At 42.6% G+C, this 26,971-nt stretch overlaps 1 protein-coding gene across 1 annotated transcript in view; it reads right to left on the bottom strand.

Moving 5' to 3' along the window:
* The window catches only part of LOC116972034, a 55,271-nt gene extending 29,156 nt beyond the window's left edge, over positions 1–26,115 (bottom strand). Inside the window, exons 1-2 of the mRNA XM_033019298.1 lie at positions 25,748–26,115; positions 12,379–12,518 (exon numbers count right to left, since the gene is read on the bottom strand). Of these exons, the coding sequence (XP_032875189.1) occupies positions 12,379–12,518; positions 25,748–26,034 (427 nt within the window). The 5' untranslated portion in view covers positions 26,035–26,115. The remainder of the gene's footprint in view (positions 1–12,378; positions 12,519–25,747) is intronic.
* Positions 26,116–26,971: the final 856 nt, after the last annotated feature.

Genomic DNA, 26,971 nt, shown 5'->3' with positions numbered 1-26,971 from the left:
CTTTGTTCACCTGTAGTCGGGGCCATAGACCCTCCGTAGTCGCCGCTACAGACGACCCGATGTCCAGGCGGTGGAACACACTCCACGGCATGGAGGTCCCGAATCAGTGCTTTCCTACTGGAGTCCGCGGCTTCAGGATGTTATAGGCCGCAAGCCGGCAGTTGGAACTCTTCTCTGGCAATCCCCGGCGAGGGATCAAGTTCATGCCCCGCCCACGGTTAGAAGCTCTGCAGACTGCGGCTTCAGGATGTCATAGGCCGCGGGTCAGCAGTCGGAGATCTTCTCGGCGATCCCCAGCAAGGGATCCCAGGCTCTGTATGATAACTCAACTCCACGCCCATGGCTAGAAGCTCCGCAGACCCCAGTCCCCACGGTGCCAAAGTCACTAGGCCAGCGATCGGAGCACTCCTCTCTGGCGACCGCCTGCTCTGCGAAGAAAAGTCCACGCTGCGCCTGCTGCCGATGCTCCAGGCCCGTCTCTGGGAAAGGCCGCTCCAATCCATGGTGTTAGGCCGTGAGGGAGGCGACATGGAAAAAGTCGCCTCTCTGTGGAGGAGGCGGCCAAAAGCGGTTTCCCCCTTACCCCTCCTCACCACCCCCCACATAAGACATACTGAGAGACACCCAATGTAACACTAGATACACCAAAAAAAACAAAAAGAAGTAGAAATGACAAACAAGCTGCTGGCAGGACAGCTGTCTCGCAGCGCCCCCACCAACCCCAATTAGTCCAAATCTGCCCACCACACTTTAGTATGGACATAATGGCTATGAGATGATGCAAAATAATTTCTTGGAATGATTTATGGGATAGTTTTAATTCACAAGGTGAGATTGGAGCAAAGCAGATTAAGAGTTCTGACAGAAGTGTATAATATTCTGAATAGCAGATGGTTCAACAACACAATACAAATTCTGGGGCAATAGGATAATGTGAGGAAAAATTATGATTTGAAACTCAGTACCTGCAAGGGTGGCAGGAACACAACACAGCTTTCTGACATAATTATCCCTCCCAATTTTATGTTGGCTGTGGGAGCCATTTATGTTTATTGTTGGCATCTCATATTATTTTGCTTATATATATATTGCAGTATTATTTTGGACACTTGGGGGAGGTCATTAAATGTACAGGGTGGTGTATATATAAGGGAATAGGGGACAGGAAGGGGCAGGCACAGGAAGGGAGCGCATACAGTTCTCAGCAGACCAGGGACAGAGCAGCCAGCTACAACTTGCATGCAGAATTAGGAAAACCTGGTACATTCATCTCTTTGTTTGTGCAACTACCTCAATAAACAACCAAATACACTGGAAATAACGACTGGAAGATCTGTTCTATTGGGTCTGCGTAAGATCACTCCAACTGTACCTGTGTATTAATGGCAACTGGAAAAGAGGGCACTGGAAAAGTTGAAAATTTGCCATTACACTTAAGTGAGAACTAGCTCTATGAGTGAAACTTGAGCTTGTGAATCATTCAAATGGAACAGGGATTGTTTTATTTCACAAACCTGACACAGCCATCCCCATTCAGCTGGAGATTGTCACCACCTGCGCTAATCTGACTGACGGAGATTGGAAACCCAGCTCGGCCTGCGGACTCGGGAGCTGCGGACTCGGGAGCTGCGGACTCGGGAGCTGCGGACTCGGGAGCTGCGGACTCGGGAGCTGCGGACTCGGGAGCTGCGGACTCGGGAGCTGCGGACTCGGGAGCTGCGGACTCCGGCTGTGGGAGGCGGCTGTTCAGGAGGTCCGGGCTGCTGAGGAGGAGGATGTTCACCGTCGGGGTTCGGCGTCGGCGTTCCACCAGCCCGGCGTGAGGGCCTGAACATCGGGCCACCCGGGGCGGCGACTGCGGGTGCTAGGAAGACCTCGACCACGACTGAACATCTGGGAAGAACGGAGAGGAGGCTCGCTGGACTATGGTGCCTTCCTCACCTTGGTGCCACTGTGTTATGTTGTGTCGTGGACTTTCAGTGTTTGTGCTTTTTTTTTTTAATTCTATTTGATTTTTAATATGTTTTATTATTTATTATTATTTATTTATTTTTATTTTTATGATACTGCCTGTAAGGGAAATTCATTTCGTTGTCTCTAACTGAGACAATGACAATAAATTTGAATACAATACAATACAATACAAAAAAACCCCGAAAGCCAATGCACAGGGAGAGTGGGTATGTACAGCATTGAGCTTTATTGGAGAAGCTATATATGATAAGCTGTATTGGAAAACGTTTACTGTAATGGAGTTGATTGACTGAATGCTATAATCACACAACAATATCAGTTGTTTGAAACATTGTGCGGTTGGCATACGGTTTTCACATCAACAAGTCTTAAAGGGATAGTGAACAAGTATGTCTGTTGTCAGATCTGATGCTGAGTCACAAGATGGCGATGTTGGAAAGGATTCTGAAAAGGAAAAAAGGGTTATTAAATTCACTGCCAAAGGCTTAGAATTGTTCATTGAAAATTGTCAGACGACAAGAAACTCGAGATGTAAACAAGCTAAGTTAATGGAAATGATGAAAGAGCTCATGAAATCAAAGGAAAATGCAAATGAAGTACAATCTAACCTGGTTCAATTAATCAAGCTCTATGATGAAGTCAAAGAAAGGCATGAGTCATTGGTGAAGTTACCACTGCCTGATAATGAGCTTGAGAAGCAAAACCATCGGTTTCAACAAAAAATTGAAACTTTTAATGGTTTTATACAAGATGTAAAGGTGTGGTTATCTGATGTTGGACAGCAAATTACACACTCCATTCCACCACTATAACACTGAACACCGGCGTGCCACAGGGCTGTGTGCTCAGCCCTCTCCTCTACTCCCTCTTCACCCACGACTGCATCCCTAAGTACGGATCCAACGCCATCATTAAGTTTGCTGACGACACCACGGTGGTAGGGCTGATCAGTGACAACGATGAGTCAGCCTACCGAGAGGAGGTCCAGCACCTGACAACCTGGTGTGCCAATAATAACCTCGTCCTCAACTCCAAGAAGACGAAGGAACTTATTGTCGACTTCAGGAAGGTCAGAGGGGGCAGACATACCCCCATCCACATAAACGGGACTGAGGTGGAGCGCGTCTCCAGCTACAAATTCCTCGGGGTACACATCTCGGAGGATTTGTCCTGGTCCCTCAACACCTCCAAGCTGATCAAAAAGGCACAGCAGCGCCTTTACTTCCTGAGGAGGCTCAAGAAAGCCCACCTGTCCCCCCAGATCCTGACCAACTTCTACAGGTGTACCATCGAGAGCATCCTGACCGCCTGCTTCACGGTATGGTACAGCAGCTGCACTGTTGCGGACAGGAAGGCACTACAACGGGTGGTGAAAACCGCGCAGCACATCATCGGTGCCCCGCTCCCTGCCATGGATGCCCTCCACCGAAAACGGTGTCTGAAACGAGCTGGGAAGATCATTAAAGACCCCTCCCACCCCAACCATGGACTGTTTGCCCTCCTCCCATCAGGGAGGCGGTACAGGAGCCTCAGGTCTCGTACCAGTAGGATGAGGAACAGCTTCTACAATCATACCGTCGCATTGCTGAACTCGGAGTCCCGCCGATAGATTCCTCCGGTCCCTCCGTCCCCATTGTTTAATTATTCTGTATTTTTTATTATTCTGTATCCTCTTTTTTATTTTTTTTTATTTCTATATTGCACTACTACGGACTGACGCAAAACTGCATTTCGTTGTACCCATACTCAGTATTTGTGCAATGACATTAAAGTTTGAATTGAATTGAATTGAATTGAATTGAAGGTGCCATATAACAGATTGTTGGAAACTCAGATGACATTGGGGCCTGATGACAATGTTCCAAATGCCTCGAAACCTAAACTAAGCTACAAATCTAGTTCTTCATCCTGAACCTTCTGAATTTTGTAGTTGGCAGGGCAGTACTCTGCATATTGCCAACTTGAACAATTTAACATTTTTATCAAGCCAATTTAACCTACAAACCTGTACGTCTTTGGAGCGCAGGAGGAAACCGAAGATCTCGGATAAAACCCACACAGATCACGGGGAGAACATAGAAACTCCATACAGACAGCACCCGTAGTCGGTGATCGAACCCGGGTCTCTGGCACTGCATTTTGCTGTAAGACAGCAACACTACCGCTGTGCCACCGTGCATCTTCAATGTCCGCTGCTTGCATTAAAGCTCAGGCACAAAATGCTGCTCTCATGGAACGGGTTGCCGCCCTGAAGAAAAGGCATGAGCTTGAGGCACACGAAGAACAATTGAAAAGAAAGAAAGAACAACTGGTACTAGAGACAGAACTGGCAGACAATGCAAAGATCAATGTGTTTGAGGCCATGAGATCAAGAAGCAGCTCTTGAGTATATGATGGGATGAGCTCTTACATGAGAAAAGAAACTGCTCAAAAGGAAATATCAGCTAAATTAAATCCACATGCAAATGAATACTTACCTGATCAAGTGCAACAGGTTGTTAGACCAAAATAAACAATTCATGAACCATATGTTAGAGCTCATGATGTGACCCATCTAACTCAATACTCTCTTCAAAGGCAAAATGTACAGACTCATATGCAAAAGGTTGTGCAGGGGCATGTTCGCAGTACCCCTCCTGTACTGACTGATGGAAGCCAAGGTGATATCTGTAACCTAATTCAGAGGCAAAATGACATCACGGCTCTTCTGGCTCAACAAAATCTCTCTTCTACTTTACCACCAAGAGACATTCCTGTTTATGATGGTGATCCTTTGCAGTATAAAATTTTCATCAGGGCATTTGAATGAGGAGTGGAAAGAAGGATGAATGATTACAGTGACGGCTTGCATTTTCTTGACCAATATACAAGAGGGCATTCAAAAGACTTAGTCCGCAGCTGCCAACATTTGCCTCCAGCCCAGGGCGATCAAAGAGCAAAAAATCTGCTTCAAGAACATTTTGGTAATGAACATTAGATTGCCACTGCATATATGGACAAGGCATTTTCCTGGTCAGTGATCAGGTCAGAGGATGTGATGGCATTGCAAGTGTTCACACTGTTCTTTAGAGGTTGTTGCAATGCAATGGAACATCTCACCTATATGGAGGAAATGAATGTTGCTTCCAATATGAGGACCATCCTTCTAAAACTGCTTTACAAGCTCAGGGACAAGTGGAAGAATAGGGCATGTCAGCTCCAGGAACAACGTGGCCATCGAGCTAGATTTTCTGACCTGGTAGACTTCATAGAGAGACGTGAAGATACTGTCAGATCCACTTTTTGGAAGCATCCAGGATGCTCTACTTTTGCTAAAGCAAAAGAAAGGTCAAAACCAAGAGGAAGCAGTTTTGCAACAACTATAATACCTGTAGAAACACCAGCGCAAGAAAATCTGACAACAAATGGAATGAAAAGAAATGTATCCACCACCAATTCTCAAGGTTCTTGGTTGTTCTGTAATAAAAGTGGTCACACATTGGGGCGGTGTCCACAGATCAGGAAGAAGGGGCATGGAGAAAAGACAGACTTCTTAAAAGAGAAGGGAGTCTGTTATGGATGTTTGAAAATAGGACACATGAGCAGAGACTGCAAGAGTCGTTTGATGTGATGTGTGCAACCAAAATCATCCTGAAATACTTTACATTGAATAAAAGGACAAAGAGAAGAAACCAGAACATACAGAACAGAATGAGAAACCAATTGTGAGTAATGCTGTTCTCTCACTTCATATGTGTGGGCATATTGGGGCCGGGGACAAAACCTGCATCTTCTCCATTGTACCAGTAAAGAGCCACAAGGGGGAAACAGTGTTGCAAACATAAGCATTTTTGGATCATGGAAGTTCATCTACCTTTTGCACAGAAAGCTTGATGAGAAGGCTGAACATTACAGGACTGAAGACCAATATTCTCTTGCGTACCATGAACCGTGAAGCCTGTGATCAGTCAACATATCTCAGGTTTGGAAATATCTAGTCTGGACAAAGACGATTTTATTCAACTATCTGATGTGTTCACACATAAGACCATGCCTGTTTCCCAGCTAAACATTCCCAGAAAGGAAGATCTGATACAATGGCCTTACTTGAAGGACATCAAGATTCCTGAAATAGACTCTGGCATTGACCTGCTCATCGGGACAAAGGTATTCGAACCTTGGGAGCTGTCAACAGCCAAGGGGATTAACCATATGCTGTGAGGACCCTACTGGGGTGGGTCATCTATGGTCCGCTGAGAGGAGACAACGACAGCAGGGACGAAAATGGCTGCCCTGCTGCTGCTGTCAATCGAATATCCATTGTAAACCTAGAAAACCTACTGGTCAAACAATACAATCACAACTTCAGTGAAAGAACCAGCAACAAAACAGAGGAAATGTCCAGAGAAGTTGTAAAATTCTTGGATGTTGTGAATCTCTCAGCAAAGATGGCAGATGGACACTATTGTCCAGACTGACCTTTCAAACAAGAAAGTGTCAGCATGCCAAAAAACCGTTGCATTGCAGAGCAGCTCATCCAGAGCCTGAAACGCAAGTTTGGCAAGAATGAGAAATTTCATGATGAATATATACATCTTTCCTCACAGAAATGATTGACAACGGTTATGCTGAAATGGTACCAGTGGACCAGCTGAATCGAAGTGATGGAGAACTCTGGTACATCCCTCATCACAGGGTCTATCACTCAAGGAAAGGAACCTTAAGGGTGGTCTTTGACTATGGTGCAAAGGAACATCATTTAACTGTCAACTGCTGCAGGGTCCAGACCTTACCAACTCACTTATTGAAGTTCTCATCAGATTCAGACAAGAACTGGTTGCTTTGATGGCTGACATCATAGCAATGATAATAATAATACTTTATTGTCATTGTAAATACATACAACAAAATACATACAACGAAACATACAATGTTTCATCAGGTCAAGGTATTAGAAAAGCATATTGACTATCTGCGATTCCTGTGGTGGTCCGAAGGTGATGTGCACCAAGATCTTGTTGAATACCGGAAGAATGTACATCTTTTTGGAGCCGTGCCATCACCAAATTGTGCAAACTTTGCATTAAGGAAATCTGCTGAAGACAACAAAGCTCACTTTCTAGCACAGTAAAGAACAACTTCTATGTAGATGATTGCTTAAAGTTCAAGTTTCAAGTTCAAGTTTACATTTATTGTCACTGTACCAATTGGTACAGCGAGATTTGGGTTGCAATACAGCCATACAAATAAAAAGAACACCACACATGATAGAATTTAACATGAACATCCCAACACAGCGGAATCAACATTTCCCACTGTGGGGGAAGGCAATAAAAGTTCAGTCATCAGCCTCTATGTCTATGTTCACCCGTGGTCGGGGCTTATTGAGGGCTCCACAATGGCGGCCCGATGTTGGAACTCTGGCGTCGGAAGAACACTCTCAGCGGCTTGGAGTTCTGGATTGGCCGCTTCCTACCGGAGACCACGGCTTCCGAAGTCCACAGGCCGAGCTGGGCGGAGCTGCACACGGCAATCCTCGGCGAAGGATCCTAGGGCCCCGCGTTGTTAATGTCAGCGCCGCCCGCGGCTGGAAGCTCGGCAGACCACAGCTCCACGGTGCTGAAGTTGGCAGTCCCAGCACCGGAGCTCCAACACGACGACCCCTGTAAGGCATCGCCCCGCTCCGCGATGGTACTTCAGTGCTGCGCTGAAGCTCTGGCCGGTCTCTGGCAGGAAAGGCCGCGCCAATACAGATGGTAGGCCGCGAGGAGGGGGCGAAGATGCGGCTCAGAGGAAAGACGCATCCTCGACCAGGTAGTGACTAAGAAAACAGTTTCCTCTTCCCCCGCCCCACCCCCACATAAAAAGACTAAATGATCTCCAAAACAAAACTTTTTGATGGACTAAAAATAAAAAAAAGGATGAAAGAACGAACAGCTGCAGTCATACACACCGGCACCACCAACTAAAAATCCATTCCTTCGGAACAGGAAGCAGTTCAAATGGTAAGAGTGCCCTCTGCCAAATGGGAGGATTCATGCTGTCAAAGTGGATCAGCAACAGCCGTGCTGTATTGGCATCCATTGCACAAGAAAACAGAACCAAGGAGACCAAGGAGTTGGACTTAGACAAAGACAAAGACAATCTGCCAATGGAAAGAGCACTGGGATTGCACTGGTGCATGAAACGGATGTGTTCAAGTTCAGAATTGCTGCACAGTAACAACTATACACAAGACGGGGCATCTTGTCCGTGGTCGGCACTATATAAGACCCATTAGGATTTCTAGCTAGTGGCGGACCTACATATTTGGGGGCCTGAAGCTTGAACTGTTATGTGGGTCCCTTCGCAACCAGCAATGAGATCTGGGTAACCACTGTTATCTTCTTCAATGGGGTTGTTCCATGACAGATCACCACAAATTTTAATTTCTGTCATAAATGTTAATAGTGTTATAAATTATTTATAATTATTTTATATTAAATATATTTAGAATGAAACACCCTTAATTTGAACGTTTTTTTAATTTACGGCTAGCCTACATGATACATTAATAACTGATTAATTTTTATTTCAACTATTATTTTGTATTGAATTACGCTATATTATTGGGTTTTTTAAACCCCTTTCATACAGTAGACCCAAAATTTTCAAGCAATGTGGACTAAGCATGATATTCACCTCCAGAAAAAAAGTAGGAAGTAGTGGCCTACCCCTTATTCTTAAACTGTGGCCCCTGGTTCTGGACTCTCCCAGCATTGGAAACATGTTTCCTGCCACTAGCGTGTCCAATCCCTTAATAATCTTATATGTTTCAATAAATGGCCTCATACAGCTAAAAAAATCTTTACAAGAAATATGTTACCTGAAATGTCTCTTTGCCTAGCACTGAGATGAGAAAAAAACATTTTCATCCAGAGTTGTGAATTTGTGGAATTCTCTGGCACAGGAGACAGTCTCCTTCAGCAGCACCTCTGTCTCCCTTCCTGAGCTCAGACACCCACCTCTCCTCACCTCACCTACGCTCACTTCCCCTCACCTACACCTCGACTAAACCCCTCGCCTCGACGATACCTCACTACAAAACTTCTCCTCACACCTAAACCTAATCCTTCTCACACCTAAACCTAATCCACTACCAAACTTCTCCTCACACCAACACCTAATCTGTGCCTCAACAAATCGCCACCACTCTCCCGCTCCCGCTATTTATATACAGCCGTTGGCGGCGCCTCACGTAAGCGGAACGGCTCTAACCAGCGGGGTGGGGCAGAGCATGGAGAACAGCGCAGGCGCATTGCCCGAGATAGCCGGTGGGAGGGGAGGGGTGCACACGCGCTGACGTTGACGTCGAGCCCGAGTCCCGCCACCCCCGCCCGCGGCGGCCGCAGCCCCTCCCCGCAAGAACAGAAGAGACGCCGATTATGTGAGGTGGGAGGTTTAGTCGAAGCAAGGTTTAGTGAGGAGGTTTAAGTGTGATGTGAAGTTTAGTCGAGGCAAGTGGTTTAGTCGAGGTTAAAAATCAGATTCATTTCTTGGAAAACACAAAAATCGGAATTCCGATTTAAATCGGAAGAATATCTGGACAAAAGTCGCTTCTGCGGCCCCTCCGGGGATTAGGGGCCTTGAAGCTTAAGCTTCATTAGTTTCACAGTAGATCCGCCCCTGTTTCTAGCACCATTTACTCTGCCAGCCAAGCTGAATATGCAGGAGCTCTGTAAGAAAAGACATGGATGGGGTGGAAACATACCCCAAACCTTCTCTCAGCGATGCACAGGATGGTTAGCAAATCTCAACAAGATGGCGGAGTTTAAAGTGGACCGGTGCATGAAGCCCACAAGCATTGGTCAAATCAGATATGCACAGCTGCACCACTTTTCAGATGCCAGCGAAAGTGGACACGGATAGCGGGGGGGGATGGAGAGAGAGAGATAGAGAGGGGGGCCCGCCCAGAGTTGAACGGTAGGTGTCCTGCCTTGGCCAGAGGCCCCATTGATTTCGAGGCCCCAGGCTTCAGCCTATGAAGCCTAGTGGTAAATCCGGCTCTGCGAGGCCCCCCTAGACCTCGAGGCCCTAAGCTTAAGCTTGTCTAGCTTATTGGTAAATCCGGCCCTGAGCGTAGGTTCACCAGGTGAATTCCCAGGATGGCAGTACTGACATATGATGAAAGAATGGATCGACTAGCCTTACATTCACTGGAATTTAGAAGGTTGAGAGGGGATCTTATAGAAACATATAAAATTCTTAAGGGATTGGACAGGCTAAATGCAGGAAAAATGTTCCTGATGTTGGGGGAGTCCAGAACCAGGGGTCACAGTTTAAGAATAAGGGGTGGGCCATTTAGCACTGAGAGGAGGAAAAACTTTCTCATCCAGAGAGTTGTGAATCTGTGTAATTCTCTACCACAGAAGGCAGTGGAGGCCAATTCACTGGATGTATTCAAGAGAGTTAGATATAGCTCTTAGGGCTAACGGAATCAAGGGATATGGGAAGAAAGCACGAACGGGGTTCTGATTTTGAATAATTAGCCTTGATCATATTGAATGCTCGCTCGAAGTGCCTACTCCTGCAAATATTTTCTATGTTTCTCTTATTCTTATTCTCTTGTTTAAGAAAGAACTGCAGATGCTGGAAAAATCGAAGGTAGACAAAAATGCTGGAGAAACTCAGCGGGCGAGGCAGCATCTATGGAGCGAAGGAATAGGTGATGTTTCGGGTCGAGACCCTTCTTCAGAATTATTCTCTTATTCTATTAATTTTTAAATGCATTTCCTGTCTAATATTCACTAGTTTTGACAAAGGATTCAACTAAAATGTTCACACTTATTCTCACCCAAAGATTCTCAAAGTCATCCAAGCAGTCTGCCACGTCTTTGCTGTCTATCAAGCACCCATTTACACTAATCCCATTTTGTTCTACCTACTTTCCCCATCAATTCCCTCCTGGATTCTACCATCCACCTACATGAGGGACAATGTGCGAGGAAACCGAAGACCCAGGCAGCCACTGGGAGAATATGCAAACTCCATGCAGACAGCACCAGATGTTTTGATTGAATCGGGGACAGTGAAGCTGCGAGGCAGCAGCACTACCAGCTGCACTTAAATGTATGTTCAGATACACTGGTTAAACATCATTTGCTTGTTAAATGTTGAATAGCTGATTAAATTAATGATTATTTTAGGTTCTTTCCATTTCCTATTTACCAGTTATTCTCCATCTATCTACTTTCAACGTATGAACCAGTACTCTGACAAAAAATCAAGTGAGAATGGCAAGGGCACAGGATATATTATGGTGGGAAATCTCATTGATTGATCAAACAGGACATTCAGAGACAAAGCTGCCACACTGGCTCAACATCAGATGGTAAATGTTCAAATATGGGGAATAAAACCTTTTGATCCTTTTCATCAATTTATCTGTTTCAGATCATTGTAGACATGGGCCCATCATCTCACCAGAGAAGCCTTCCATTTTATTTTGTAATATTTCTACACTGCTAACTAGAATGGATTCAGAACAATCCAGCAGCTCAAAACTGGCCATCTATGAAACATTACACGTCATTGATTCCAACAATTATATTTAATCTCTATCTGTACTCTCATATCTGAAAATATTCCTCATTAACTTCAATAAAAAGAAAGGAAATCAATGTTTATCTTTCAATGGCAAGTGTATCCTTGAGCTCTACGCATGCATCTGCAATTTCAGCTTTTCTGCTGGACTTGATGTAATCTAACAAAGTGTAATGAACGCAGAGAGCATTAAAACAGAAAAGGAATGCAATGTGTTATAAAATGGTAGCTCACAATCACCTTAACAGCAATTAAGGAATGACAAAAAATGTTTTGCTTTGCCAGCAATGCTCTTGGTCCTAAAGTAAATATAAATCAAAATCAAAACGTTGCTATATATATGCACTTTAACTCTATCCACCTCACTTGATTTTCAAACAGATATGGAAAACAATTTTTTAACACTTTGCAAACGTAATCCCGAATACTCAACCAAATTAGCTTTTCATGTGAGGTTGATAAAACTATTGCTCCTTGTGTGAAAATGTATTTCCCGATTTCACTTGATTTTTCTGAAAGACAGAGCTATAACTCTGACAATTCCTCCTTGTACTGGATCTTCCCACCAGAAAAAAAATGGTTCTCCGAAAATACTAGATTTAATACTTTTTTCCCCTTCATTTAAAAAAAATGGTGATTTGGTTCATCGCCCTTCAACTCAAAAATACAATAGCACTGTTTTAATGCTGCCAGACAAATGTTACTTTATCTATGAGTATTTAATTTAACAGTGGAGTCAAGATTTTATGTGTACAGAATTTAAAAAATATATTAAAATTCACATTGCTAAAGATTACAGACAAAATTCAAGAGAATGATTCAAGTATTTAAAGTTCAAATTACCTTTACTCCCACCAAGTCCTGCACTGGTTTTCTTGCTCCAGTCAAATGGAAACTGATCTTTTGAGAACTCTTCAAATAAACCGGTGGGGAGCAATCTTTGTTTTGGGCTTCGACTTGTGCATTCTTGCCTTTCTTTTGAACTGAAAAAGAGGAAATGCTACCCTATGTTAATCAGCAGTGTTAAACAATAAAGTAAATTTTGGACAAAGTAAAGTTAATCCTTTTCAATCTAATTCCTGTACGGTCAGAGATATTAACAAAAAAGGCACTAATAACAATTCCAGATAAGAAAAATCATTGTCAAACTGCAAAAACGTAATGTTTTTGCAAGAATCAGCAGAAGTCTACTCTCCATAATTTGGTTTTGCACAACGAGGAATACAATATCCCAGTCAATATCCAGCCAAACGCAGGCCTAATGAGGCTGTTTGTTTCACAGATTTATATAGTGTATATCTGATGTCAATTGCAGCTGAAATGCTATGCCTTGTATCATATTTCTGAACATTTCTCACAAAAACATAATTTTCCCATTTTCAATTTCTCTGCCATCTTCTCCACTTGTAATAAGCCACAATCACATACACTATATGCCAGTAAAATTAAAGCTCTTCACAGTACATGAACTATTGGTATAGCTTTGCAGTCCTTTGGCTGCTTTCAAAACATTCATTAAACTAAATGAAAACAATATTTCATCCATATGTCTGCCAACAATTGCTTCCTCTTCATCTCAAACCAGGGCAGGACTTACACGATAAATGGCAGAGCCCTGGAAAACACATACGAGGCAGAAGGGTGGCCTTGTTGAGGCGTACAAGATCAAATGGGGCATGGATGAAGTGAACGCTCACAATCTTTCCCCCAGGGCACAGGATTCTAAAACTAGAGGGCATAAGCTTAGGCTGAGCAGGGAGTGATTTTAGAGGGACCCACAGAACAACTTTTTCCACTCACAAAGTAGTCCAGATAGGTAAGGAGCTGCCAGATGAAGCTGTAGAAATGGATACAAGTACAACTTTCAAATGGCATTTGGACAGAAAGGGAGTAGAGGGATATGGGCAAAGTAGAACTTGCCCAGAATGCCAATTTGCTTGGCATGCACAAGGTGGGCAAAAGAGCCTGCTTTCATACTGTGTAGCCATATGACTCAGCATCCAATGAACCTCACTTTGAGGGCTTCCTAATGCTCAAATATTGTTTTAACTGGCAAACATTTGATATCAATCCACCTTGACAGATCACCTCCCCATTAACCAACCTGACCTACCGGTGGCTCAGCGCTTCAACTCCCCCTTCCATTCCGTATCCGACCTCTCTGTCCTGGGCCTCCTCCATGGCCAGAGTGAGCAACACTGTAAATTGGAGGAACAGCACCTCATATTCCGCTTGGGGAGTCTGCATCCTGGTGGCATGAACATTGAATTCTCACAATTCTGTTAGCCCTTGCTGTCTCCTCCCCTTCCTACCTCTCCCTCAGCCCTCGGGCTCCTCCTCCTCCTTTTTCCTTTCTTCTCCCCGCCTTCCCCCATCCCCCATCAGTCTGAAGAAGGGTCTCGGCCCGAAACGTTGCCTATTTCCTTCGCTCCATAGATGCTGCTGAGTTTCTCCAGCATTTGTGTGCACCTTGCCAGATTTCTTTCTAATTCACAAAAACATTGCTCCTCATTTAATTGCTCAAAACTTCAAGCTATTGTAATTATTGTTTCTCAACTGCTCTTTCAATGATCCCAACTCAATGCCCAGAACTGGTCTAGCACTACTTTCTTCCTTCCTGACTTGGCAATATGTGTTTTTACAATACTGGGTACAAAAAGTGTGACATCATACATAAAACTGAAGTTCACAAATAAATGATTTCAATATGATTCAGATTAATCAAAAACCATCACAACAGCAGTACATGACAGGGAGAGATAGTTCATGAAGTTTGAGAAAATTTAATTAATGAACAAAATTCCTTGTTTAACATGCGTTTTTTTATGCTTTATGTTTGGTGTCCACCATAACAACCGCTACATGAAATTTAGAAAGTCATTTTTTTCTAAAGCATGATAGCTGATTTCTTAAATTTTGCTGTTTTTCAACATAGAAATATACTTTCTTGCTAATAAGCATGGAGTATGTGATCAAATGAGCAATATTCCTGTTATCTACTGAAACATGCGTTACGAGCGTTACACAGTGTCCAAGGGTGGACACCAAAATTAAAGTAGCTCCCGTTTCTTCCAGTATTTTTTTTGTTGTAATTTCTTTCTCATGTTTTGAATAAACTTTATGGAAGTAATTGTCCATACATAATAAGAGACTGCAGGTACATAATTTGATGGAAATATAGCTACTGCAAAATGCTGGTGTTACTCATGTGATGGTGGACACAAAAATATTCACTAATTTTGGCATGCAGCAGCTTTTACAGAATCATGATATTAAGGTTACTTTCTTCTCATAATTTAATTATCTATTGAGTTCTTCAAACTAGAACATTTTCAATCTCCTTGGGAAGTTCTTTGGTCTTAATTTACCATTGTGGTGTAAACATGGTTACTCTAAAATAGGGTGGACACCAAGAGTAACCACCGTTACACTCTTTGAAATATGGCCATTCAGAGGACTTAATGCCAAATTCATCAAAAGTTTTGCTTATTATTGTGAAACATGCATCTCTGCAAAGCAACAAATTTGAAAATGTTTTGAATTCTAATGAAATTAATGCAGAAATTGCCTCTTTATTTAATTGTGTCACGGCATGTCACATTTTTGGTGTCTTAAACATTGATATTTTTGAGATATAAACTGGTTGAATCAGGGAATTCATTTAATTCCTAACTTGATTTTATCTCTACTATCTCTTGCACATGTGAGTAACAATCCTTGAAAAAATTAACACCATACTACTTGTAGAGATATGACATTTTTAATGTTCTGTGCTGAAATCTCTCCAGTATTGTAAATATATACATTTACCAAAATAAAAAAACTCATGTGTCCCCTTCAGATTACTTTCAAAATCTATTTGAGAATATGCAGCCATGTTCACTAAACTGCCGTTGTTGCACCATCCTCTTATTTTCCTGTAAATTAACTTTCTACATCTCATTAATTGGTAACCATTTGTAAGTATGAAGCAAATCTTGAATTCTATAAAAAATCTTAGAACCTCAGGGTATTATCCTATTTAAAACTTATTTTGACCAATACTGCTTTCCTTCACCTAACCCTCAACATCATCCTAACCATTATTTCCTTCCCTATCACATTTTCTAATATTTTTAGCTATAACATATTTAGTTGTCCATTCCTCCACTTTATAACACACATGCATTCCATGTTGCTATTGGTACCTGCAGCTCAATAAATGTATCTGTCCTATTCTGTGTTTAAGCACATGCTCTGCAAACTTCCTGGGCCTACATATAAACATTGGGAATAAATAGTCAATTGGCCCTATGTGCTTCCTCTGCCATCCAATAAGATTACAGCTATTTGTTTTATCTCACCAGTTTTCCTGCACCAGTTTCATAATATTCGACAAAAACTCTAATAATCCAATAATCTATATCCAATTATTCAGAAATGGCAATGGCTCAACATTCAGCTCAGTTATTAGTACAGTAAGTAGGGAATTTGGAGCGTATGTGGAATTTGCAGCTGAAAAGAGATTCCTAACTGAGGAATGAGTGTGCGCCAAAGGCATAATCAGGAATATTGGCAGGTTTGCAAATAGTGCAAGGAGTGCTTTAGTTTAGCTTAGGGTAGAGATACAGTGTGGAAACAGGCTCTTTGGTCTACTACGTCCATGCGGACCAACGATCATCTGTATACTAGTTATCCCAGTTTTGCATCCTACACACTAACAGTAATTTACAGAACCCAATTAACCTTCAAACCCTGGTCTCTTGCTCTACTGCTGCACCACGGTGCCGCCCTTATGTGCTTATAAGTTTCAACTTTTTTCTGATCAACTGAGACAGGCAATCTGCAACTCATCGGATTCTATCCCCCATGTCCTTTAAACTCAGCAGACTCACTGGAAAATTTATTATACAACTTTGCAATATGAAACAAAAAATAAAAATGTCTTTGGATATGAATAAGAGTAACATCCAAATGTCCAGAAAAATCTGCTATTCCAGCACCACAAAAGTCCAAAGGATGACAGATTATCTGAGTTTTACTGTGCATTGGTGAGTTTCGGAGCACAGGAAACAGACTATGAGCCTGATGCCAAGCCATCAGGATTTTCAATGTCGAGGAAAACATTTTTGTAGTTTTACTATACGTTGTACCACCAGGGTGCGCCACACAATGGCTGCTTCGCCAAAGGTCTGTCTTCGTCTTTTCCTTTGTGTTTTTAATTTGTTGTAAAATGGATGTTTTAGTTTATCTTTCGTTTTGTATTATGTGGAGGGTGGGGGAATCTTTTCTTATCTCTTTCCTCGACGGAGATGCCATTTTTTCCATATCGTATCCCCATCTACATTGCGGCCTAACATCGTGGAGTTGGCGGCCTCTTGTTTGGAGCTCCAAAGCCACGGAGCCTGCAGACTTTAAGATCTCGGAGCGGGCGATCCCTTTGCCAGGGGTCAGCCTTTGGTGCTCCAACCTGCGGGAGCTGCGGACTTTAACATCGTTGAGTACACTGTCCCTGGGTACTCCCAAGCTGCAGGAGTTTTCGACCGCCCTGAAGCGGGAGCTTAGACCGCCCCGACGAGGGTGCTCGATCGCCGGCTGCGGATGGTTCGAGTCCCCCAACCGCAGAAGGAATGGAGGGAAGAAGATAAGACTTTATTGCCTTCCATCACAGTGGGGAATGTGGAGGAGCCGCTGTGGTGGATGTTTATTTCAATTTTTATGTAGTTGTGTGTCTTGGTGCTTTTTTGTTATGACTGTATGGCAAACTAAATTCCTCGTATGATGCAAAACATACTTGGCTAATAAATTACAATTATGATTATTATGATGTATTAATTCTTTAAATATTAGACATTTCTTGTTTATTGTCAAATCGCAAATCATATATGTCAACACTTTATGCCTTCGTAGCTTGCTTTATTCAGATTCGACTCCCTGGTTTCAGATGGAACTAAACCACTACTAATCAATTATGACTACTATTCCCTAAAGTCCTTTAGTTATCAGGTCAATTAACCCTTTTTCACTACACAATATTACATCTAAAATAACTTATTCCATCTTTGGATGCTCAGCATATTGATCTAAATCTTTAATACACAACATGGAATTCATGCTCCACAATATAATAGTCCCCCCCAAAATTACATGCACCTCTAACTTTCTTATTTTCCACGTCTATTCCTTACTATATATTTCAGCGATGTTTGATTCTTCCAATCATCATTACTGCTGTATTCTGTTAAATACATTTACATCCCTTCCCACAGAAACCACCCTGCAGGAACATTGGCACCATCCAAAAACATTTATCTTGTATGGGTTCCAATAACCCAGGAACATAAGTCTTACTTCCTGCATCATCTCTCCATTAACACATTATCCTATTTCATCTTGATGTCCCTGTACACACAAACATGTAGCCCTGAGAACAAACCAGAGATTACAACTCTCCAAGTATTACTTATTAATCCCAGCCTTGATCATGAAACGGTTTGCAAGACCTCAATTCTTTTTCATGTGCTCATTAATTAGTTACACTGATTGACGCCAAAGCCAATTTTGTATTATATAAAAAGAAAGTAATCGCCTACATCATTTACATCAAGCGAGAACATCAAAAAATCTTGATTCTGTTAGTCCCGGTTCTTGCCACTTGTTTTCTGACTTCCACCAATTTAATTTCAATGTAGGTGGGTAGATTGCTATTAATTTTACTAAACTTAATCTTCTTCAAAAAGTTTTAAATTCAAATAAATTAATGGACAGTTCTCAAACTAACTTTTTCAGTCTATCAAATGATTATATAGTGGATCTTGCCAATTTTAAATTGACTCTTGAACAATGCAATTGCCTCAACAATTTATGAATGCTGATTGAATCCCATAACTTTTTTTTTGTCTTATAGGCTATTGCTTTTAGGTGCGTATCTTATTATTTTTAATTACATTTAGTCCCAGTTCAAAATCATGTGGAATTTTGATTGTGCTCACCAGGTTTTTAAAATCATGAATTTTATTTATTGAGTTGTGAAAAATAACAAGCAAATATTTTTTTTCCGGAAAGGAAGTGATTTGTTTGGGTAAGATAGATCTATGTAGTATCCTACACAATAACTCTCAACATAGGTGCTAGCAAGGATGTGGCCTCAAGACCCCAACTATATTCCTTATGCACTCACGACAGAGAATTGGCTTCATGGAAGGAAGCAGAAGGTGATGGTGGAAGGTTGTTTTTCGAACTGGAGGCCAGTGACTAGTGGTGCGCTTCAGGGATCAGTGTTGGGCTTTTGCTGATTTGGATGAGAATGTATTAAGCATGATTAGTAAGTTGCGGATGACACTAAAGTGGGTAGCAAAGATGCTTATCAAAAATTACAACAGGATCGTGATCTGCTGGGAAAGTAGGTTGAAGAATGATGAAAAGGAGTTAAATGAAGATAAGTGTTAGGTGTTGCATTGGGGGAAGTCAACCCAGGATAGTACCTTCACTGTGAATGGCAGGACCCTGGGGATTGCTGTACAGCAGAGTATCTAGGAGTACTGGTACATTGTTCCCTGAAAGTGGAGTGACAAGTAGTTAGGGTGGTCAAGAGGCTTTCGGTAGATTAGCCTTCATTAGTTAGGATATTGAATATAGAAGTTGGGATGTTATATTTCAATTGTTCAAGACATTGGTGAAGCAGCATTAGGTGTATTGTGTTCAGTTTTGGTCACTCTGCTATTGGAAGGCTGCTATTCAGCTGGAAAGAGTGCAGAGAAGTTTTATAAGGATTTTGCCATGACTAGAGGGGCTAAACTATAGGGAGAGATTAGGCAGGCTAGGACTTTATTCCTTGGAACACAAGAGCCTGAGGGGTGATCTTGTAGAGGTATATAAAATCATGAGGGGAATAGGCTGGGTGAATGTATCGAGTCTTTTACTCATGGACATAAAGTGTTGGAGTTACTCAGCAGGTCAGGCAGCATCTCGGGAGAACATGGATAGGTGATGTTTCAGGTCGAGAACCTTCTTTAGACTGAACCCATGGTAGATTATTTTACCCACGGTAAGGGAATTAAAAACCAGACGACATATGTTTAAGTTGAGAGGGGAAACATTTATAAGGAACCCGAGGGGCAATATTTTCTACACACAGGGTACATAGGTCGAGCTGCCAGAGGAGCTGATAGAGGTAGGAACTGTAACAACATTCAAAAGCCAATTGGACAGATACATGGATAGGGAGGGTTCAGACAGATATGGGCCAAATGTGAGCAGGTGGGACTCGCATACACTGGGCATCTTGGTCAGCATTGGCAAATCCTGCCATAGGGCCTGGTTCTGTGTTATATGGCCCTATCACTATGATTGTGCGGTAAAAATCAGCTCGATCTCCAACTACAAGTGTGCAAGTGACACCACTGTAGTGCGCCAGATCATGAACAATGATAAGACGGAGTACAGAAAGGAGATAGAGAACTTAGTAACATGGTGTCAGGATCTCACTCTCTTCCTTAATGTCAGCAAGATGATAGAGCTAGTTATCAACTTCAGAAACAATTGTGCCTCAATCAGCATCAATGGTGCCGAAGGGGAAATATTTAAGAGCTTCAAGTTCCTTGGCGTAAATATTACCAACAATCTGTCAAGGACCAACCCCATTCAAGAGACAAGCAATAAGGCACACCAACACCTCTACTTTCTCAGGACACTGAAGACATTTGTCATGTCTCCACTGATTCTTACAAACATCTACAGGTGCACCAAACAGTAGATTGCATACTGTTGAAGTTGAATCACAGTTTGGCTTGGGAACAGCTCTGTCCAAAACCACAAGAAATTGCAGAGTTGTGGAAGTAGTCCAGTCCATCACACAGGCCAACCTCCCCACCAGTGACTCCATCTTCACGTCATTCAGTCTTGGGAAAGCAATCAATGTATTTAAAGGCCTTTTGCACTATACTGAGAACTATATTCTGCACTCTGTATCTTTTCCCTCACTTATCTATTGTACTTGAGATTCGCTTGATTAGTATTATCAGATTTAATAGGATAGCATACAAAACAAAGCTTTTCACTGTATGTGCAGGAGGGAACTGTAGATGCTGGTTTACACTAAAGTTTATACAAAATGTTAGTGTAACTTTTCATTGTATCTTGGCAAAACTAAACCTAATTTTGCTTAGCACCAAGTGCAAACTTGGGGTAGATTACTTTTCTGTGCTTTGCAGTTTTGTCAGTTCAAACATCTGGAGATTGCTCAGCTGAAAGGGGGATATACAATGCAAGATATTTTAGAGCCATGAACTAATGTCACTAATTAATAGTTCTTATCTTGGGAATAGCATTTTCACAGCTACATTATGCTATTTACAATTTCATGGTATTGAGTCAAGCCTCTCTTCTCTGAAACCATGTTGGAAGTTTCTAATAATGCCAATGTAGATGTAATCGTACATGCTATCTTCTAACTTTTCCAACAACACCTCTGTAAATGAGGTTCCTCCCTCAACTTTGTCCAACACCTGTCTCTATACCTCTTCCCTCGACTCTGTCCAGGGACCCGGACAGTTGTTTTAGGTTAGGCAGAGGTTCACTTAAACCTCCTCCAACCTCATCTGCTGTATCCATTGCTCAAGGTGTGGACTCTTATACATCGGCAAAACCAAACGTAGACTGGCTGATAATTTCACTGAACACCTTCGTTCAGTCTGCCTGAACCTATCTGATCTCCAGGTTGCCAAACACTTTAACTACAACAAATAATCCTACGTCATTTTCGCCACCTCCAACGTGACCCCACCACTCGCCACATCTTCTCATCTCCCCCAATGTCTGCCTTCCACAAAGACCGCTCCCTCCGCAACTCCCTTGTCAATTCTTTCCTTCCCTCCCGTACCACCCCCTCCCCGGGCACTTTCCATTGCAACCGCAAGAAATGCAACACCTGTCCCTTTACCTCCCCCCTCGACTCCATTCAATGACCCAAGCAGTCGTTCCAGGTGCGACAGAGGTTCACCTGTATCTCCTCCAACCTCATCTACTGCATCCGCTGCTCTAGATGTCAGCTGATCTACATCGGTGAGACTAAGCGGAGGTTGGGCGATCGTTTCGCCGAACACCTCCGCTCGGTCCGCAAGAACCTACCTGACCTCCCGGTGGCTCAGCACTTCAACTCCCCCTCCCATTCCCAATCCGACCTCTCTGTCCTGGGTCTCCTCCATTGCCAGAGTGAGCAACACCGGAAATTGGAGGAACAGCACCTCATATTCCGCTTGGGGAGCCTGCATCCGGTGGGCATAAACATTGAATTCTCCCAATTTTGTTAGCCCTTGCTGTCTCCTCCCCTTCCTTAGCCCTCGAGCTGTCTCCTCCCATCCCCCAGCCCTCGGGCTGCTCCTCTTTTTTTCCCTTCCTTCTCCCTGCCACCCCCTATCAGTCTGAAGAAGTGTTTCGGCCCGAAACGTTACCTATTTCCTTCGCTCCATAGATGCTGCTGCACCCGCTGAGTTTCTCCAGCATTTTTGTGTACCTTCGATTTTCCAGCATCTGCAGTTCCTTCTTGAACACTTTAACTCCCCTTCCCATTTCCACACACCTTTCTGTCCTAGGCTTCCTTCATTGTCAGAGAGATGCCAAATGCAAATTGGAGTAACAGCATCTCATATTTCGCTTGGGCAGCTTACAACCCAGTGGTATGAATATTGATTACTCTAACTTCAAGTAACCCATGCATTCTCTCTCTCTCCATCCCTCCCCAATCAAGTTGTAGTAGCTTCAAAGTCATCTTGTTGAGTCTCATTGTCTGTACTCGTTCTCATTTAACAAACAGTTACAGTGCCCTCCATAATGTTTGGGACAAAGACTCATCGTTTAATAGTTTGCCTCTGTACTCCACAATTCGAGATTTGTAACCTTTCCCTTGATTTTCAGTCTGAAGAAGGTTCACGCCCCAAAACGTCACCTATTCCTTTTCTCCAGAGATGCTGCCTGACCAGTTGAGTTACTCCAGCTGTTTGTGTCTGTCTTAGTCTAAAGGGTCTCGACCCGAAACATCACCCATTCCTTCTCACCAGATCTGCTGCCTGTCTCTCTGAGTTACTCCAGCTCTTCGTGTCTATTTTAAGCTAACCTTTTCCAGATTCTAACTTTTTATTTTTTCAAACATTCATAGGAACAGTTTCCAACAGCTATAAACTATAGGCATTGAAAGTTTACAACAGATACCTCTCTAGATCAGTGGAATGTCAGCTATTTAACCTATGATCACTGTGATCAAACTTGTTTTAACCATCTTCAAGAATTAGAGAAGTTTCTCATTATTCTCTTCAATTATCGTTTGTTCATTAAAAGTTTTGCTTCATGAATTGCTTACATGATTATAAGTAGGAGGTGAAGGAGAAGTCATGATGTACATGAACACAACTATTTTTCCATACTTTTAATAACTGTTTCTTGCTATTGGATGCAGGACTCGATTTCAGCATTGAAGATGGAAGTACACTGAGCTTCTACTTCATCCTACCCATTCCTCAACAAGCAACCATACTCGCAGATAGACACAAAAAGCTGGAGTAACTTAGCTGGACAGGCAGCATCTCTGGAGATAAGGAATGGGTGTCGCAACTGGTTCCGATAGAGGTACGGAACTTTACTCTGATTGTACACAAAAATGCTGGAGAAACTCAGCGGGTGCAGCAGCATCTATGGAGCGAAGAAGATAGGCAACGTTTCGGGTTTCGGCCCGAAACGCTGCCTATCTCCTTCACTCCATAGATGCTGCTGCACCCGCTGAGTTTCTCCAGCATTTTTGTGTACCTTCGATTTTCCAGCATCTGCAGTTCCTTCTTAAACACATTTACTCTGATTGTGTTCATTTTAAATGATATTAATCTCTTCATTTTTGGTTGATGCTGTATTTATTTAAAAGCCCCCCACAGGAACCCCATCACCAGCCGATGATGAGAAAAGTAGTATTGTCAGCTGTTCCTAAGAAATCCTTGGTCAATTAAACAGTTTTACAAATTCCAAAATGAATTTTTAAAAGTACAGGAATACGGTCTCCACAGTAATGCTTTAAAATGTGATTCTTTTTTCCACCAGAGACGGAGGAACTCAAAACCAGAATAGAATCAAGTTATTTTCAACCATTATGCATTCATATATATTGGAATGTATTTTGAGATAAATAGAATAAGTATCTTCAACTTCTAAATCCAGTGGAAGTTCAAATTTGTACTTTTTCAAAAGTATTTTGGTTGGACCAAATCAACAAATTAAAGAAATAGATCAAAATAGATTAATTCTAATATAATGCAGGAGTTAAAAATTACATTGATTTTTAAGATTAATTCCAGCCATTGCAGGAGAGTTCAACAACTTCTACTGACTTTCCTCAGTAAGCTACAAGCATATTGTTTGTTACTGGTTTTAATTACTCAGCCTCTTCTTCATGTAAATCTAACCCAAATATTCATAAAAATGGTACTGCAAAGGCCATGTGGAAAATTGACATTATTTTAGCAATCTTTATTTATCAACTCAATTCTTCATAGATCACTGGTTCTTCATCTCAAACATGTTTAATCCCAACCACTTGCAAAATGCTGGAGAAGTCATGTGCCTTAATTTAAAATGCCTATGATATATAGATGCTATATTTTTCAAATTATGCTGACAGTTAACAAAACCATTGCTAGTCAACTGGTCAACAAGTAACTGATTACATTGAATCCCAGTGTGCAACCTAAATAGTTTCAGCAGGTAACAGAACAGTAATTTTAAATACAATAGTCGTCACCCTTTCTTCTTTTACTTAAACTGAAAGATGGCCAGATACATAAAGCATGAAATACAAAGAAAGGCAGAAATCAAGAAAGGGGAGAGGTGTCAGAGATAGCCAGGTGAATTTGTGGGCTCTCCGTCCCTCCCCCACCCTAGTTCTTCAACTAGTTTCAGTCCTCATTAATTTTAGATTGTATGCCTCGTTGTCACCTTTCCCTCAGCCAATAAACCATTCTACATTTCCTAGATCATCGTCTGCTTTGATCTGTCATTTGCACACCTTACCCTTCCAAATCTCTAGTCTCCCTCTCCCCTAACTCTCAGTCTGAAGAAGAGTCACAACATAAAACATCATCCATTCCTTCTCTCCACAGATGCTGCCTGTCCCTCTGAGTTACTCCAGCATTTTGTGTCTATCTTATGTGGATATGATTTCAGTGGGACAGGAGCAGTGAGAAACAATAGCTCTCCTGTCTGTGGATTTTGGGAAGGAGATAGAAGCAAGCAATGTGGGGCTGGGAAACTATAAGATTGGAGGCTGTGGAGGAGTGATCATCAGAGATCATGAGATTAGAAACAGCCTGGAATATGATGGTGTTGTATTCTTCTGTGGGGTCATGGGCAAGGGGTAGGTAGCTATGAGGATGTGTCCGAGAGCTGGCGTCTAGCCTCAGCATAGTGGAGGCCAGCCTGCCAGACAACAACAGCACCTCCCTTGTTGGCAGTTCTAATGCTGGATTGTTGCTGACTGAGCAGAGGGCAGTGCATTCAGAGGGGGTGAGATTGGGTTAAGGTTACAGAGAAGTCAAGGCGATTGATGTTGTGTTGGCAATTGGAAATAAAATGGTCTAGAGAGGGTAGAAGAAAGACAGAGTTAACTAGGAGGGGAAATGTAGGAAACAGAAGAGTATTGAAGAAGAGTTCTACATCATGGAGTTCAGAACTGGTTGAGGTGTGGGCATGGGGGTACAAAGGTAAGGACTCTGTCGAGGTCTGACCGTTCTGCATCTGGGAGAGGTCTGACGTGTGATGACATGTGAATAATGACGTGATGTTTTAACCATACATATCTGAGAGTTTTTAAGTTCAATGCCCGCTGTTTCAAGCTAATACTGTATTCCCCAGCTTGGCTTGAGGAAGGAGTAAGTTAATGTAAACTTTACAATTCCGAGCTGTGCAATGAATCTTGCTGAAAAGTGTATGCATGGCTCAGAGAGCGAGGAAGTAATTAGTGTGAAGAAAAAACACCAGCACAAACCTGTTTGAGTAATCAGCTATAAATTAAGGCCAATATCAGTCACCACGTTATTTAATCACTGTAAAGAGAGTGGCCACTTGGGAATATTTAGGTTACCGCCCTTCCGTTGGGCAAATCATTGGTCTTGCCCTCTGATAAATGTTAAGAGTCCACGCCAGTTACAGCAGAGAAGAACCGGCGGTATCTACTTCCACCATTCTCCCCACTTACTTTGGCAGCCGTTCGACTTCGGATACTTCCTCGTGTCTGAATGATCTCCTGTCGCTGTCCCGCACTAACTTGGTTTTGTGCCTGGATGAGGACAGAAATCCTGGCTCGGGGCAATGGTCAGAGACCAGGCCGGGGTACAGGGGTGAAAGGGAGGCAGTCTGACCCCCAACTTTATAAACACGATGGGATGCAGCGGCTGGACCGCGTCGCCAATATTCAGAGACCTCTTCCAGGAGCTGGTAGTCATCATCCTCTTCGTCGTCGTCCTCCACCTCCAGCCACGACATTGAGTGTCCTCATTTACGCGGAACGACCAACAAACGGACGGCAGGGCGGGCGCGCGCGCGCGGCCTGCTCGGGCCCATTGTGCTCCGCGAGCCAGGCCGTTATAACCCCCCCCCCCCCCCCCCTCCCTCAGTCCCGGTCGTCTCCCGGCAACGGCCCGGCAGGTGTTCCAGCCGAGGCGAGGACACAAAAGCTTTGCTCCTCAAAACTACCTCAGAACGCTGCTTTGCTCCACCTTCTCCACCATGCGATGCAAACCAAAGTTAGAATTGGTGGAGGCCATCTCCTTACGGTGCTCATCACCTCGTAATTAAATACACTCTTATAATCAGTTCAAAGTAATTTAATTATTCGTTTTTTTCCCCCATGGACGAGTGCTCGATTCGATGCGAATAAACTTCTAAATGTCCTTACAGTGACGGCAGTTGCGTCACATTTTTACAGCCCTGTCATCCTAAACTCATATACAGTGAAGATCTTTTTGCAACAAAACTTCAGTTCAAATTGGACACTAAATATAGCAAGAAAAGTAAAAGCTTTACTCAGATCAAAAATACATTCGTAGACAAAACATATTATTTTTGGCAAAAAATTGGGAAATACGGGTTACCTGTGATTGCGTGTAATGCTGAAATGCTTTCCAGCGATAGAGACAAGGCAATCGAATAACTTCATTCAGCACACTGGATCATAATTTTAAATTATGCTTGCACATTTTTTTTTGGTACTTGGTAGAAAGCATGAGGTATATTTAAAAAAAAATTATGTTCACATATTTAAGAAATTTGTGCAACCAGAAAAAGACAAAGAAAGCAATGCTGTCAAATAAAAGTTTTAGTTAAGGCCAGCGACTCGGGTTGTTTGGGAAATGGAAACCATATACACCTCTTTCTATGCTGTACAAATCCGAGACTATCATTTTTTGTTTCCTAAAAAATG

Source organism: Amblyraja radiata, chromosome 4, assembly GCF_010909765.2.
Source record: "Amblyraja radiata isolate CabotCenter1 chromosome 4, sAmbRad1.1.pri, whole genome shotgun sequence".
In the NCBI taxonomy this organism is placed as follows: Eukaryota; Metazoa; Chordata; class Chondrichthyes; order Rajiformes; family Rajidae; genus Amblyraja; species Amblyraja radiata.
This window is presented reverse-complemented; position numbering and strand designations above follow the sequence as displayed.